This window comes from Pleurodeles waltl, chromosome 10, assembly GCF_031143425.1.
Source record: "Pleurodeles waltl isolate 20211129_DDA chromosome 10, aPleWal1.hap1.20221129, whole genome shotgun sequence".
Lineage (NCBI taxonomy): Eukaryota > Metazoa > Chordata > Amphibia > Caudata > Salamandridae > Pleurodeles > Pleurodeles waltl.
The window spans coordinates 219768826-219784478 of record NC_090449.1 but is presented as its reverse complement, the minus strand read 5'-3'; the positions used below and the strand labels follow the sequence as shown (position 1 = coordinate 219784478).

At 43.1% G+C, this 15653-nt stretch overlaps 1 protein-coding gene across 1 annotated transcript in view; it reads left to right on the top strand.

Annotated features, from left to right (window-relative positions):
* Window positions 1-12734: 12734 nt before the first annotated feature.
* Window positions 12735-15653, top strand: part of LOC138261343 (BOS complex subunit NOMO1-like) — a 369916-nt gene continuing 366997 nt past the window's right edge. The window contains exon 1 of the mRNA XM_069210191.1: window positions 12735-12982. Coding sequence (XP_069066292.1) covers window positions 12842-12982 — 141 coding nt within the window. The 5' untranslated portion in view covers window positions 12735-12841. The remainder of the gene's footprint in view (window positions 12983-15653) is intronic.

Sequence of the window (15653 nt, the reverse complement as noted above, 5' to 3'; positions counted from 1 at the left end):
GATGGGGCACAACTTGAGATCTCTGAAGACGAGGGTGACAGAAGTGTGAGTTTCTCATACTGCCTGTCAGTGTGTTATGTGAAAGGGTGTGAAAAAGGTATGAAAACTTTTGAAATAGTGACAGCAGTTTACTTTGAATGACTAAAATGATGCTCATGTTATGGATCTACATACTGTGCTTATTGTGTGTATATGCTTATCTGGTTAAGAAGCTGGCTGTGCACCTGATGCAAATGGCACCCTACAATGTTTATATTGTGTAGTGCCATTCAGTTCCTGGATGCCAGATGTGCTTTCTTGATTTTGAGAAGGCAGTCATCAGCCGCCTGGTAATAACAGAAGTTAGAGATGTTTTCACTGAGTTGGAGTCTCTTCCAAGGTTGTTTGGAAAATACGTTTCAGAGCTTTTCCTGCAAAACAGAAGAAACAGCAACATTACCTGAAGTGTCAAGTTTGCTACGGAAAGGGAATCAGGCAAGAGACCAAGTACCACTGTCTGCAGTGTCCATCAAATCCTGCCCTGTGCCACTCCCAATGTTTCAAATTGTATCACACTTTGGAGACTCCGTGGGATACTCCTTGAAAAATGAGGTTTTGTGTTGGTAGCTTTCAAGCTCTTAGTAATTACTTGATGTAGTGATTATGTGCACATTAGTTTTGCATGTAGACTGCTAGCTTGCTTCATCCTTGGTTAAAATAAGGTGGATGTTCCATCCACCTTATTACAGTCAATGAAGTGCACATCACCTTTGGCAGGATGCCCGGCATGTTACCACAAGGTGCCTTGTCCACCAAAAACTATTGTCTGATTTAAAGTTTTATAGATGGTATACTTCCTTAGAATGCGGGGAAGTTGCATGGGCTATTAGACACTTGTAATATGGCAGACTGGATATCCTCACATTTGTAACAGAGTATCCCATCTACCAAACTCTAAATCAGGCCCTTTGTCTTTCTGGAAGTGCTCTTTAGGGAACTTAAGAGAGTCTGTCCCACCATGTTTACCCGGGTGTTTTAAAAGAGGATATGATCACAAAGTCTGAGGTATAGGCCACAAGTGCATCCTCAGAGATCCTAACTTCCACACACTGCAAGGAATTGGTTTTAGTGCAGCTAGTGTGCTTAAGGTGCATTTATGATGTGTCTTCCTCAGCAGCCTGCCACAGGGAGGAGCTAGTAAAGGCTCACTAGGCACAAGCGTTGTATTAGTCATAGTCAGGGCTCTGGGTAAGACAGAGACTTAACAGATAGTCAAAGCTTAGCTTAGGCTTCTTTTCAAGGGGGTCTCATATTTAGAAGGCAGTCAGGCAGGATTGACAGATGAATGACAGTACCAGACAATGCTGTAATAGGCTTGCGTGTGTGTGTAATGCTATGCATTGCTGTTGGATGGCGGTATGTGTGGCTGTTGCCTGGCGGTGTAAGCTGGCACTATGTGTGGCTGTTGGCTAGCAATATGTGTGGCTGTCAGCTGGTGATATATGTAGCTTTTGGCTTATAGTATGTATGAAGTGGTTTCCGGGAGGTGTACTGTATATACGTTGGCTGATGACTAGTTGAGGAGCAGTGTGATTTATGTGTCGGTCCTCTGGGCATATGAATGTGATGGCCTCGTGAATGGTGGTGGTTTGTATATGTTTGTTGAATTGTGTTGTGTTGGGCCTGTGGCTGGCAGTATGAATGGCTTAGTGTGTGTCGCATGAAAGGTGTGTGAAAGGACTGTAAAATGGTTGAAAGCTCACAGGCAGTAGGTCAGGGGGTGATTTTTCTAATACTCCAATTACCTACATTGAATTCTTCATTTTAATTTATGTGAGATAATTTGTTAATAGACTTATTTTCAGAGAAAATAACAAACCCAACCCCAACCAGTACAAACCCAACCAGTACGAGTCTGTACTTGAGTAGTGGATGTGTTTGCAATAGTAAGTAGAGTTGCTGCTCCGAACTTCGGTCCCACAATCATACCAGTCTCACCTACAAACACTGTGCTGCAGTTCTTTTCTCATGTTAATGAAAGTTCAGGGCCTTCTAGAATGTTCTCACAATGTTTGGGTACTATTTGTATCAGGACAAGTGTGGGAAAACACTAGTTTTGGGAATTGTATAGCTTTCCGGGTTCACCCATGGGATTCACAGTTGTTTCCACCACAAACACCAAGTAACCTGAAATTGTAAAAAATAGGTAAAATGGGCCACCAGTTAGAACAAGCATTGGCAAAACCAATAGGTGTAGCGTATCTGAGCTCTATTGGCTTTGCCAATATTTTTTTTAGCTGTTGAAGGGGTAAAAGCACAACACATATTTAATTGTTGTCATAGTATTATACCATATTAAGTCAAATGTTCGACCTCAGCCCTTGCAGGTTTTCAGTGGACTTCTTGAGAAGCCTCCAGAAAGTTCTCTATTCTCTGGAGCACGCTGTTTTACTGAAGGGACAGTATGGTCTTGTGGCATATTATACCACTTGCCTGTGTGGTCAGATCCTGTGGAATAAGAGGTAGTCAGTGAATTCCGAATTACAGTGAATTGGAGCCATTCTCTCTAACAGTGTATTACGGTCTCTAATACATAAGCAAAAAAATCTGGATGAACTATGTTTAGTGTGTGATCTTGCATTTTCAGGGGTGTGTTCATAAAGGTCATCAAATCTCAGGTGCAATTGTTGCAATGCAATAGGGAAACAAAAAAAATCTAGCCACTAGCCACGTTTTATGGGTTAACACAAAGACTGTGTTTGTGCACGTCCTAAAATGTATAAATAGAAAACAAGCACAACCACGAATGTTACATGGTAAAACTTTAAGATTTTTTTTTTTTTAATCCCACGGTGATTAGAAAACTAGGGCTGTACAGAATGTTAACATTTTATTTTTGTGGGGCTTTTTTGCATATTTTTCTTTAAAGCGCTTGAACTAATTTTCAAGTCTACCTACCTCGTTTTGGAGTTAAGAACCATTTCATTTGTCTGGATGCAGGGAGACTCTAATCTGGATGGGCGACCTTGGGAATCTGGTGAAAGATTAACTAAGGATGTAAAGGAATGGGCTTGGAGGGAAAGAGATTGTAAGAAAATAAATGTTGAGAGCCGACCTGGCATGAGTAATAGCAAAATAATGGGTTATTCACTACAAAGAACACATCTGTTCACAGTTTCACTTGTACATGGACTGCTTAAAAACACTAGGAACAGTCAGTCAGCATCATACAAACATTCATACAATTGGAGAAATTCCAGCTGCATCAAGTTGATCACAGATATGTGGGCAGTGGCTATATTCAAATATAACTTTAGCGTCTTTGTAGTTGGGGGCAGGAGGGAGCCGTGCACTAATCCATGCGTGTGAAATCTCTATAGATGTGTTTGTGGCTCTGAGTGGGTGACACCTCTCCTGCTGTTCACCCTACGCTGAATCAGACCTCGCTTCATTTTGCAACATAGAAAGTGCACCAAAACTCATAGGTTGCTGCAATGAGGAGCTCCCATTCTGAATCTCATGGCCCCTCTGAGCCTGTGTGAGCTACCCTGTGAGTTGCGTGTTGCTGAGAAAGCTGCGCCAGTGTTGCCAGATTGGGCTATTTCCCATTTGTGCGAGAAAATACTCAACTTGCGTGTGGTTATTTTTTGGGCTTCTTTTTTAATGTTGTGCGGATTTTTTTTCCTCGGGCGGCGCCTCCGCTCCAGTGCAAATTCATTGCCATCATGGTCTATGAACTTGCACTTTGGACGCGTCACTCCGTCTCGTCCGTCACTGTCTCTGACGGTCACGAGTTTCAGAGTGTGCCCCTGCGCAGCAGCGCAGCACGCCACTGCGCTGAGATGACTGACAGCCACACACTGAGCCTGCCTGCCTGCCTCTGCGGCAGCGCGCCGCGGACTGTGCCTGCGCGGCACAGACAGTGGCGGCCGTGGCCTGTGTAAGCCAGGCAGCGCTGCGCACTGTGCGCAGTGAAGTTGTTGGGTGGGTGGGATCACATCGACGGTTCACGTCACGTCACTGCATCACTCACTCTCCAATGCGAGTGAGAGTCAGAGTCGGTGTCGTGACTCGTGACTGACGGTAAATCGTCGCATTGGAAATTGTTGTTTGGGCAGAGAGTCAATCTAGAAGCGCGCAAAAGCGCTACCAATTGACGGCCCTGCAAAAAATTCTTGGCCTGCCCCGCGGCATTATTGAAAATGCTGGCTGCGACGCGCTGTCTCTCACTGGCTGTACACGTGCCACATGGTGGTGTCTTGTGTGTGTGGGTGGCTCTTCTCTGGGCGCCGTGAGCCTCAGCCTGCACATGTGTGGTGGTGGGGCCCCCCCTTGAAAAGTCTCTTCTTGAATTGACGCCAGCCCCAGAGTGCGACTGCGAGATTGGCGCCCAAGACACCCCCCTGGCCCCTTCCTGTTGTGTAGGCGCTACCTATGGCCCCTACCTACACTGACGTGACGCCGGTTGGTGTGCAGCTGCGGAAGACAAGGTAAGTGTACTTCAATTTGTGCCTTTGTGACTTGTGAGTAGACCTATTCCTTATTTTTAATATTCAGGGGCTAATTGTGGATTGAGAGTGCATAGGATGTAAAGCATGGCAGGATTGAATAAGAATGAGTGGCATCCAGGGTGGCATAGCCAGTGCTTAATTTGTAGATAAAAACGTGCTGGTGTCCAAAGCTCTCCTCTTAAACATGCAGCTGCTGCAATTAAATGTGCAAACACGGAATACTAGGGCAGCGTAATCCTGACACCATGTTGGGCCTCTTTAGTCTATTTTAAGTCAGTCCCTCCCATTTAGCCTCACTCCTACAGCTTTCTGCTCTCCCCCTTTCTGACGCTTTTTTTCATTTTTGCATTCCTCCGTCTTTCCCATTTGTGTCTTTTGCTCGCAGTAAATGCTTGAGGCAGGAAAAAAGAGTGCCGTCCCTCAAAAATAAGTGCCAGTGCTCCGCACCGGAAACAACAAGCACAAATTAAGCACTGGATGGAATCACATGAAGGTTGGTGATGACAAAGAGTTTTTGTTTTCGACTCGTAATGCAAGGGGGTTACCAGCTGAGTTATGCAGTGCGTGCTTTGCAGGGCAGTGAAATAAAAATAAATCATTCAGTTTGGGTATTACTTAAACCATTTTATCTGAAACCTTTTTGCACGTTTGGTAGCAGTCTATCTTATACTGCCAGTGATGCAAGGTTAACCTAATGACTTACATTTGCACAACACACAATTCTCCATTGCAGCAACAAAGATTTCATTCTGTGGCTTTTTGGTTACACACAGTCCTTTCAGTGCATTAACTAATAGAGGTTTCATAATATACAGTGATTAACTTAACTTTTTTATTTTTTAGTTTAAGGCATGAGTTATGTATGTGGCTAACTGAAAGAAAATATATATTTTTTTTTTAGCCACACATTTAAACCCCGCCCCATTGCATGCAGCATCACTGTTCCGATACTTTTTTTAATGCACCTTGAGCTGTGTGCTCAGCTGATTTATACACTTATTTCACAGCAGGCAGTGCAAGCAAAAATGTGGTCTACTTGGCTGAGCTAAGCGAATTGAGGGTATATGGTCAGTGCTCAGCCTCACTGCATGGTTCTGTTTGTGTTCTTAGTGCCTAAATTATTTACATCACTTCTTGTCATGCTCTGCTCAGCATAGCCATTGCTTGCATTTGACACAAAACACTCGCCTTTACCAATAATTTAAGTTTAAGTTCGCAGAGTTTGGGTCACTGAATTCTGGCCTCTGGTAGGAAATGTTTACTTCAGCCTACGATTGAATTATTTCAGTGTTTAAAGTTTGGGCTACTTTTTGGGCTGGGACCGGTTCATTCGGGCTTACTTTGGGCTGGTCGTTCAACAGCTTTGGACTTTGGAAGGCTTTTAAAATCTGGCAACACTGAGCTGCGCCCACCCTAAGCGGATACACCAGGACGCTTAAAAGATAAGGCTAAAAATGTGTTTAATGAGAAAAGTGGTGTGTGTCCTTCCAACTATAAAATGTATGCAGGGTAAATGTAAAAATAAAAATAAGCACAGAGCTTGCGCTGTGCTTTTTTACTGAATTCCCCCATGGCTGCACGCATTTCAAGATTACCTTTAACATGCAAGATTGAAATGTGTGCAGCCTCAGGGAGATTAGGTAAACAAGCACAGCAATGTGCTTGTTTATTTAATCTCCTCGAGGCTGCACGAATTTCAAGAGTGCATATTAAAGACAATGTATAGGTCGTAATAAAACACAAGAAAATTGAGATTTTCCTAGCCTTGGTGTCTAAAAGGCTAGATTTTATTAAAGACACAGAGACGAGTATTATGCAGTCTTTTCTTGCTTTAATTTTAATAGCAGCCAAGAAGAAACTACATTTCCCAACAAAATCAGAAACTACAAAGTGACATCACAAAGGAACCATCCAATAGGACGTCGAATACCACCACTAGTATCTTAACTGCGAGCCACAAGTCCTCTTTTCTTGATGCGAAAACTGAGGAGAAGTAACCAACAAGATGACATAAAAAATAGAAATCAGTGTCACAATGTCCATAAAGCAATCTTGAAGATGGCGAGTGTAGAGAGGAGTCCGGGAAGGATATCCACTGATGACAGAATCCAGTGTCGGTGGAAGTTCATCATGTAGATTATGAAGAGCCAACGCTGGAAGAGGGAGTTGGAACTGAAATAAAAGAACAGGGAGGGTTAAACTAGTGGCGGGATAATACTCGCCTCCGTGTCTTTAATAAAATCTAACCTTTCAGACACCAAGGCTAGGAAAATCTCAATTTTATTACAAGACCGGAGGCTTATATTATGCATGTTTAAAGCATAGCAATAACTGAGTCTAAAACATGAGAAATTGGCTTACAGTAAAAAGTTCTAAAGGTACTTTCATTAGACCAATCTGCAGACTTGAGAATATCCTGTAAAGAGGATCCTGCCCAAAAAGCCCAAGAGGCCACAGCCCCTCTGGCAGAATTGGCACCAAAAGACTCCACATCGATCCCAGCTAGAGACATGATCCATTTAACCCAACGAGCTAGGGTAGAAGAAGAAAAAGGATTATGGGGTTTCTGAAAGGAAATAAGTAATTGGGAGGCAGAGGATGATCTCAAATCTGCAGTACGAGTCACATAGCTTTTTAAACAATTTCCAACACACAATTTGGGTTGAGAGGGAAAAAATGGATAATTGACAGATGCTAAATTAGTTTTAGTACGTCTTTTGACCTGAAAAGAACCACCAAGGGGAGAGAAGAAAAAGGAAGTAACATCTAAGGCCTTAACATCTGAAACTCGTTTAAGAAGGACTAGACACAAAAGCATAGTCAATTTTGCAGAAAGTTGCTTAAGAGAGAGTAAATTATTATCCGGCCAAATTGTAAAAAATGTTAATACTAGATTAACGTCCCACATAACATTATATGTAGGAGATGGAGGAAAAACACATCTTACTCCCTTTAAAAGTTGGCAGATGAGAGGATGTTCACCAATCGGTCTGCCATTGACTCTTTGATGTTCAGCAGAGATGGCAGATCTGTAAGTGTTGATAGTGCGATAGGCCTTACCTTGGGAGGCCAAGGAAGCAAGGAAATTCACAACTAACACTACATCAGCTGAAAAGGGATCTGAATTCCTATCCATACACCAGCTGCTCCAAATGGCCCATGCAGAGTTGTAGGCTTTGGAGGTACCCGGGCCCCTGGCCTGTTGGATGAGTTTTTTAGCATCCTCCGAAACTCCTGGGGTTCTCCAGGACGACCCGAAATCCTCCAAGCGATGAGGAACAAGGAATTGTTGAGAATCAAGTGATGTTGTCGCCCTTGGGGATCTAAAAGGAGGTTGGGGAAGTGAGGAAGCCAGACAGGTCGTCGATTGTTAACTCCAATAAAGCTGGATACCAAGGCTGAGCTTGCCAGAATGGGGTTATAAGAACTAGAGTGGACAGCTGTCTGCGTGTCTGTGCAAGGACTCGAGGAATGAGCAGGAAGGGAGGAAAAGAGATGAAGGCCAAATCTGAAGGAAAGCATCCGTGGCAAGAGCCTGTGGACCCGGCCTCCAACTGAAAAAGGAAGGAAGGTGAGAACTGAGGCGAGAAGCAAAAAGATCTATGGACATTTCGCCAAAGATGGAAATAAGGTGATTGAATACTGAAGGGTGCAATTGCCAATCGCTGGAGTCGTGAAGATATCTGGAATACCAGTCCACTACTGTATTCAGACTGCCTGGCAGATAAACTGCATTGACTGAGATTTGTCGAGGAAGACAATACTCCCAAAGATGTTTCGCCAGGGTGGACAGAATCTTGGACCTGGTGCCACCTAGATGGTTGATATATCTGACGGCGGTTAAGTTGCCCATCCTGAGAAGAATGGTGCAACTTACCTTGTTTTTTGTAAAGGTACAGATGGCAAAGGAGCCTGCAAGCATCTCTAAACTGTTTATGTGCAAGAAGGACTCCTTCAGAAACCATGCGCCTCCAGTCGAGAACTGACCACATCTTGCGTCCCAACCAGTCCGACTTGCATCGGATTCTAATACAAGATCTGGGGCAGAAGAGAAGATAGTTCTTCCATTCCAGACGTCTAGGAGAGACAACCACCATAGAAGCTCTTCTTTGGATTCGGAATCTAGAACCAAAGGATCGGACTAGGCGAGACCCTTGTGAAGATGGCGGATCTTGAGCCGTTGAAGGGCGCGATAGTGTAAAGGACCTGGGAAAATGGCTTGGATAGAGGAAGCAAGAAGTCCTACTAGACGAGCCAGAGTTCTGAGGGAGATGTGAGGAAGGGACAGGGATTGACAAATTTCTTTTTTGATTAAGGAGACTTTGTGCTGGGGAAGTTGGAGAACTGAACGAGTAGTGTCTATGAGAAAGCCGAGAAATCCCAATTTTTGAGTTGGAATTACAGCCGATTTCTGAAAGTTGATGAGGAAACCCAATTTGAGAAGAAGATTCTGACAAAATTGTAGATGAACGAGGAGAAGACGTTTGTCTTGTACCATCAAGAGAAAATCGTCTGGATAAAGAATCAGACGAACTCCGTGAGAGCGGAGAAAGGCCGCAACGAGTTTGAGAATCTTGTTGAAACACCAAGGGGCAGAAGAAAGACAGAAAGGAAGAACTTTGAATTGGTAGAAAGAGTTTTGCCACTGAAAGTGAAGAAATTTTCTGTGTGAGGGATGAATTGGTACTGTGAGGTAAGCATCTTGAAGGTCCAGTCTGACCAACCAATTGTTTTGAAGCAAAATATCTCTGAGGTGGAGAATAGTCTCCATCTTGAAGTGCTGGTAAACCACAAAATTGTTGAAATTTTTGAGGTTTAGAACTAAACGAAATTTCTGATTTTTCTTCTGGACGAGAAAAATGGTACTGAGGAAACCTGAAGAGTCGAACAGAAAAGGTTCTATGGCTTGCTTGTTGAGGAGAGATCGAACCTCGTTGTGGAGAAGTTGGGTTTGTTCTTGAGAAAAAAACAAGGGGAAGAGGAAAACGGGATTGAATTGGAGGTTGGTAAAACTCTAAAAGGTAACATTGAATGGATAGAATTTTCCAGGGATCTGAAGTGAGAAAAAGCCATGAATCTAGAAATAAAGCTAGTCTGCCTCCTACTGGAGGAAGGCCAGAATTGGAAACACTTTTTGGAGGTTTGTTCTCCTTTGTTGGCATAACCCCTGTGATGATAGCCTCTTGACCGACGGGGGTAGAACCTTGGCTTGTATCCTGTGTAGGTGTCAAGCTGGGATTGCTGGTTGTAGGAGTCTCGATTTGTATATTGGCCTCTGAGGGAACGGCCGGCAAAGCGACTCCTGCCTTTGCCGGCCCTGGCAAAAACCAGAGATGAGAAAATCTTTTTAATAGAAAGCTGAGCTTTGTCCAGGGTGGCAAAGGTGGAAACGTACTTGCCGAGCTCCTTGATAAAAGAGGCTCCAAATAATTGGCCCTTAGCCAACGGGCCCTCATCATTAGAGGCCAAAGAAGCCAGTTTGGGATCGATCTTCAACAAGAGACTTTTCCTTCTTTCAATGGACAATTGGGTATTCGTATTGTCCAGCATACAAATAGCGCGTTGTGCCCAGTTAGAAAGAACCACAGGGTCTATTGAAACGTTGTCCATTTTAGCCTCCTCTGCCAAATCAAAAATCCTGGTGAGAGGACCCACCAAATCCAGAAGTTTATCCTTGTAACCTGACCAGGCTCTATTGACACCCTTCTTAGGGTCTTTACCAAATTTAGTAAAAAACATGAGCATATTAGGGTTGATTACCAGGGTAGAAGTGATATTATCAGGTAAGGAGGGACGGGGCATTCGGACTTAAGTTTATTTCGGGTAGCCTTGTCTAGAGGATGGCACAAAAAGAAGGAGACATAATCTGCCACATGGTCAGTAGGATACCATTCCTTTGAATTTGGATGAACCATAAGGGAAGGGGCAAACATGGGTTTACCAGAATGGTCCACCAAAATCCGAGACACAGGGTGAACGTCACCACCGTACCAGGAGAAATTCTGCACCTTTTCTCCAGAGGCCCATAAAGATATGGATCCAAAGATCCGTCCATATCATCCGTATGACTAGGAGAGTCATCATCATCATCAGTGTCTCTTGGCTGGGTAATGTGGAGTGGGGAAAAAGAGGATCCCGACTTAAAAACCTCTCAGTGGAAGGACCAGAAGAAACGCCTTTTGAAGGCCCCGGAAGGGTGGCCGCACGTTTCTTGCCTTTGTTAGAAGGCATGTCAGAGGCAGACATAATCTTAGAAAAAGAGGCCTCCAAATTCTTTGTTATGTCTAACATAGAAACAGCAACTGCTTGCTGAACTGAATCTTTAATAAAGGACTTTAAATTTTCCTGAAATACTTGGGAGTCTTCCTCTTCAGCCATCATGAAGAAAAAACAACCTCTTAATATATGCTAGAAACAAAGCTAAGCTGAAACTACAAAAAATTCTGGAGTGGAAGGTATTTTGGCAAGTAAATGGTTCAATTCTGAGGCAGAAAAGGGAGGGTGTGGCCAAAGGGGGTTGGCGTGAGGAGAAACTATTGAGCAGGAAGCCGGAGGCGGTCCCTGATAATAACAGCCCCTCTCCTGGGAACTGCCTCGAGGGTAAAGGCTTTGTGAGGAAAAACACGCTCCAGAGTCAACAACGAGCGCGTCGTTGACACGGAGGGAAGCGCCAGCTCCAAAAATAGGTCTCCTGAACACAGCGAGCGAGAATACGCTCGAAATTAAGCTCGATATCGAGCACGGCTCACAGACGCAGCTGACAATGAGGTGAGAGTAAACGCGCGCGTCTACAACGGCTAAAAATAACCGCTAGTAGACGCGCAAATAATGAGGAAACACAGAAGGAAAAACTACCAAAGCGGAACAAACAGAGGCATTAAGCATGCATTGAAATAAGTACAAAGAAGTGTACAATGTAGAATACTAAACATTTATCAAAACTTTTGACAAATAAAAGAAATGGTGATACTTATCTTGACTGCGAGCAGCAAGAAAAGAGGACTTGTTGCTTGCAGTTAAGCTACTAGTAGTGGTATTCGACGTCCTATTGGATGGTTCCTTTGTGATGTCACTTTGTAGTTTCTGATTTTGTTGGGAAATGTAGTTTCTCCTTGGCTGCTATTAAAATTAAAGCAAGAAAAGACTGCATAATATGAGCCTCCAGTCTTGTAATAAAATTAAAGAAGTTCACCAAAGCCGATGAACATAGGACGGGAAACCTAATGAGCAAACAAGCATTGGTAAATGCAAGAAAATAGAGTGCAACCAATAGAAACAGGGGGAAAGTAAGTGGCAAGCACAGTAAACAATGAAAAGCAAGGGGGCGCGATACAATCCCCTATTAAGGTTTATATTTAATACAATACATTTCACAAGCGCAGCGCAGGCGAAACCTAAAAAGGTGCTCACCTCGGGGCAGGGAACTATAGCAGTCAAGTGATGTCGGTGCTGAATTTCCAGCAATAGAAAGAGAGACAGGGGAAACATTTTTAACTACAAATGTAAATTTCGAAATAAGAAAAGAAAGGATTCTAAAGCAGCACTGAGAATGTTACAGTAAAACTCGAGTCACAAGGACAAAACACATCTAATTGCACTCATCCGCCAAACTGTCCTATTGCTACCTTTTGCGAGAGATCGTTGTGCCTACACGTGAAAAGCAGATTCGTAAGGGTAAATGAAAGGATTATCTAGCTATGTTTATACACACTTGTGCCTAACATATACGGAAGCCTCCGGGGTACTAATGCACTACTATGCATCTTGTAGTACCCCAGGGTATCATTAGCAGCACTACTTTTTCTGGCGAGAGGACCCACGGGAAATGCCTATTATCTACACTTGATTGACGATGGAAATAGAAAAAGATCTAAGATCGAACCTTAGTCAGACAGCGATTTAAAACGGACAGCTACCATAGTCAAACTAAAACAAAAAAAAAACCTTTCTACAGCGTTTCAAGAACAATCTGGTACCAAGCTAAGAAGTGAAATTTCTTGCATAAAGTATCATTTGTTTTATACATTATTCTAACTCACTAAATATTATTAATTAAAGTATATTTATATTTTAGAAGTGTCAGGTTAACATACCTACTTACCTTTCTTTTAAAATATTATTCTGCTGATTTCAAACAATTTACAAACATTCTAAGATGGCTGCCTCTGACATAATTGTTAAGGTTACAGCTCCTCGCAAATACAACACTCGTCCTTCTTCTGTGTTCATTGCTTCTATGGTGAATGACAGCTGCCCGTGTCAGTATCCGGAAGGAGCCGGCACCGGGGCACGAGGGTAGAGCTGGGTTTGGAGGTTGCTCGCTCAGCTGTAGCAAACCCTCAGAGGCGAAGATGCGGTGCCTGACGCTGATGCTCCTCATGGCCGTCTCCTGTTGTGTTTATTGGCGGCCTGTCCGAGGCGCAGATGACATCGTAGTGGGCTGCGGAGGATTTGTCAAATCTGACGTGGAGATAAATTATTCTCTGATAGAGGTGAGAACTGCGTTCTGCAAGTATAGAGCGGTGTGCAAGTCTGCAGTCGTGCCGACGATAAACAGCTACACCCCACCTCAAAACACTTTATGCTAGTCATGAAGGCAGTCTTGCGCCTGCCACCACTGTCTACTGACAGCCGAGTGCACTGTCAGCAATTAAGTCGACAGTGCCGTTTGCTAGTATTGTCTGCTGCTAACCCTTGGTTACAGTCAGCAGTGAAGGGAGCCTTGCACTGCCACACAACAGCAAAACATCTTGGAATATAGGCAACACTTAGCTATTGACGTCAAAAAATTAAGATAAGGTGGAGTACCCTTAGCTTGTATTTAGGGGAAGGCCAGTGCAACCGAAGATTCTTATTGTACCACTCTTAAGGGTGTCTGGGAAGATTTTGAGTTTTTCCAATAGAGGGAGGGAGAACAACCTCAAGATGTGTAAAAGCGTTTACTGGGCACTTCCCCCAGCTGTGGGGATCATCATGTTAGGAACAGCAAGCACGTTGCTCACCATTTGTGTGTTCTAGGCTGTGGCAGGTGGCGGGGTAGTGATGCTGTTCTCCATTTAAACCCTACTGCTAAACGAACGGTGGTGTGCTGCATAAAGACTGCCCCTAATGAGTACAACGATGTCACTAGGGAGTGCGTGTGTGTAAACATAAGGCACTGGGGACAAGGGTCTAAGGGCCTAAAATGTTGCTTTAATGAAGTGCTAGTTCCAACTAAAACCCAGTAAGGCGTTGTTTTGCCTGCTTCAGACTGAGAGAAGACGAAATGAAAGGAATGCCAAGAATTCAGCACTCTTCATCTGAGTAATAGATTTATTAAGGCACTTCCCAAAAGGTTCCTACAGGGAAAGAATTAAGTGAACGTTTATGTCAGATGCAGCAACACAAGTGCAATTCTTAAAATAACGACAGCGGTAGAATAATAATGATCATAGAAACAAACAAAGACACTATACTACTTCAACCATGGATAATATATCTATATATAGTGATTATATATTCAGCTATATATTCATGCACAACTCAAAGATCAAAATAAGAATAAAAAATGCATCACCATGGGGTGTGACACACATCGTCTCTTTGCCATCTTCAAGCGGTGAACCAAAAAGACCGCAAAACGAGAGAACTGCCCATAATGGGATCCGAGCAGGGTCTCCCCTCCCAAAATTGAGTTGTCTAGCCCTGGTCATCAAGCTTCCGTCTTATATACTTTAAACATGCTAGTGAGGAGAATTCTAGAAAACTCCCCCTCCCATGCAGTATGTTGTTCAAACTCTGGCTGTACCAGGTCAGTGTAGAAAGAGCATGTTTAGAGATTGGGCACTTTCCAAGGTTCATTCCCAAGACTCAACTGTTACCTGCCATACCATAAACATTCTCTGGTACATCCTTATCTCTCCCTCACTCCTTCATGTTATGTCTCTGCCTTGATGAGAAAGAGCGAGAGGAGCGAAAAACACGTTGCATAAGTTGTGTGCGAATAAATACCTGCACCACCGATATGATGGTGTTTGAAGCTAAGCTAAGCACAAAATGGAGTCAGTTGTCAAGATGGAGCAGGGGGTAAAAAGACAGATAGCATTACAGGCATGTGTAGTCAACATGTTTCACTGCTACTGCTGAGTTCACTGCAAAGCCACCATAACTAAACACAGTATAGGCTTAAACGAAGCAGAATATCAATTTACTGACTGCCTCTTAGTAAATTCAGAATCTCTGGAAGAAGTATGTAATTGGTAAAATGTAACACATCATGAGGAATCATCAAGAATGGGATTATGATATATAATTTATTTACAGAGCTTCTTGTACCTATTCACAATAGATGTATCCCTTTTTTTTTTTAACCAAAAGAGATGGTACTGTGTTTGTGTTTAGAGGTCTCTTTGTTAAACAGACCAGACAAAAACATAACCAAATAAATATTTGTTAACAAAGGGTAAGGGGATACATACAGTTTATAAACAACTCACTCAGAGTTGGTAGAAGAACTCCATACCATGGGCAACCCACAGGAAATGTAAGATTTTGGGCATGAAAAAAGATGAACTATCTCAGCGTTATAGAGCTAATGAGAATCCATCACGTTAGAAATCTGCATAATAAAGTGTAGCAGTCTGTAAAGGAAAGCAAAGGTCTGGGCACTTGAATAAGTGCAACTAATATTAAATCCAGAGGGTGCATATACAGTTTATAGCGCAGCCACCCAAAGGTGACACAAACACCAGTAAGGAAATTACAAAAACAGCAATTCTAGAATGTAAACTGCCTGAGCCTAGCCATATTCATTTGAAGGTCTCCATAACAGTGTACATCATGATGGATGATAGATTGTAGAGATATCAAAATAAACATAGTTAAGGGAATTAAGATTAGTGCCACCCCATATTCAAGACGAGGAAGGATAACACAGTGCATATAAACAGGGAAACTTGCTTACCAAGTACTCTCTAAATCACTTGTCTACAGCATGATCAGCAACCTGCATTTGCGGGCCATGTTAGATGTAAACGTTTTCGGTGACCCCTTTACGTTTTCTTCCCCAGACCAGGATGAATAACAGACAACCTCCAAAAAAAGAGGGTACTATATAGGAAGATGCCAACATCTGATATTTCCTAAAGCCCTTCAGACTGACTGGAACCACAGCAAAATGTGAGA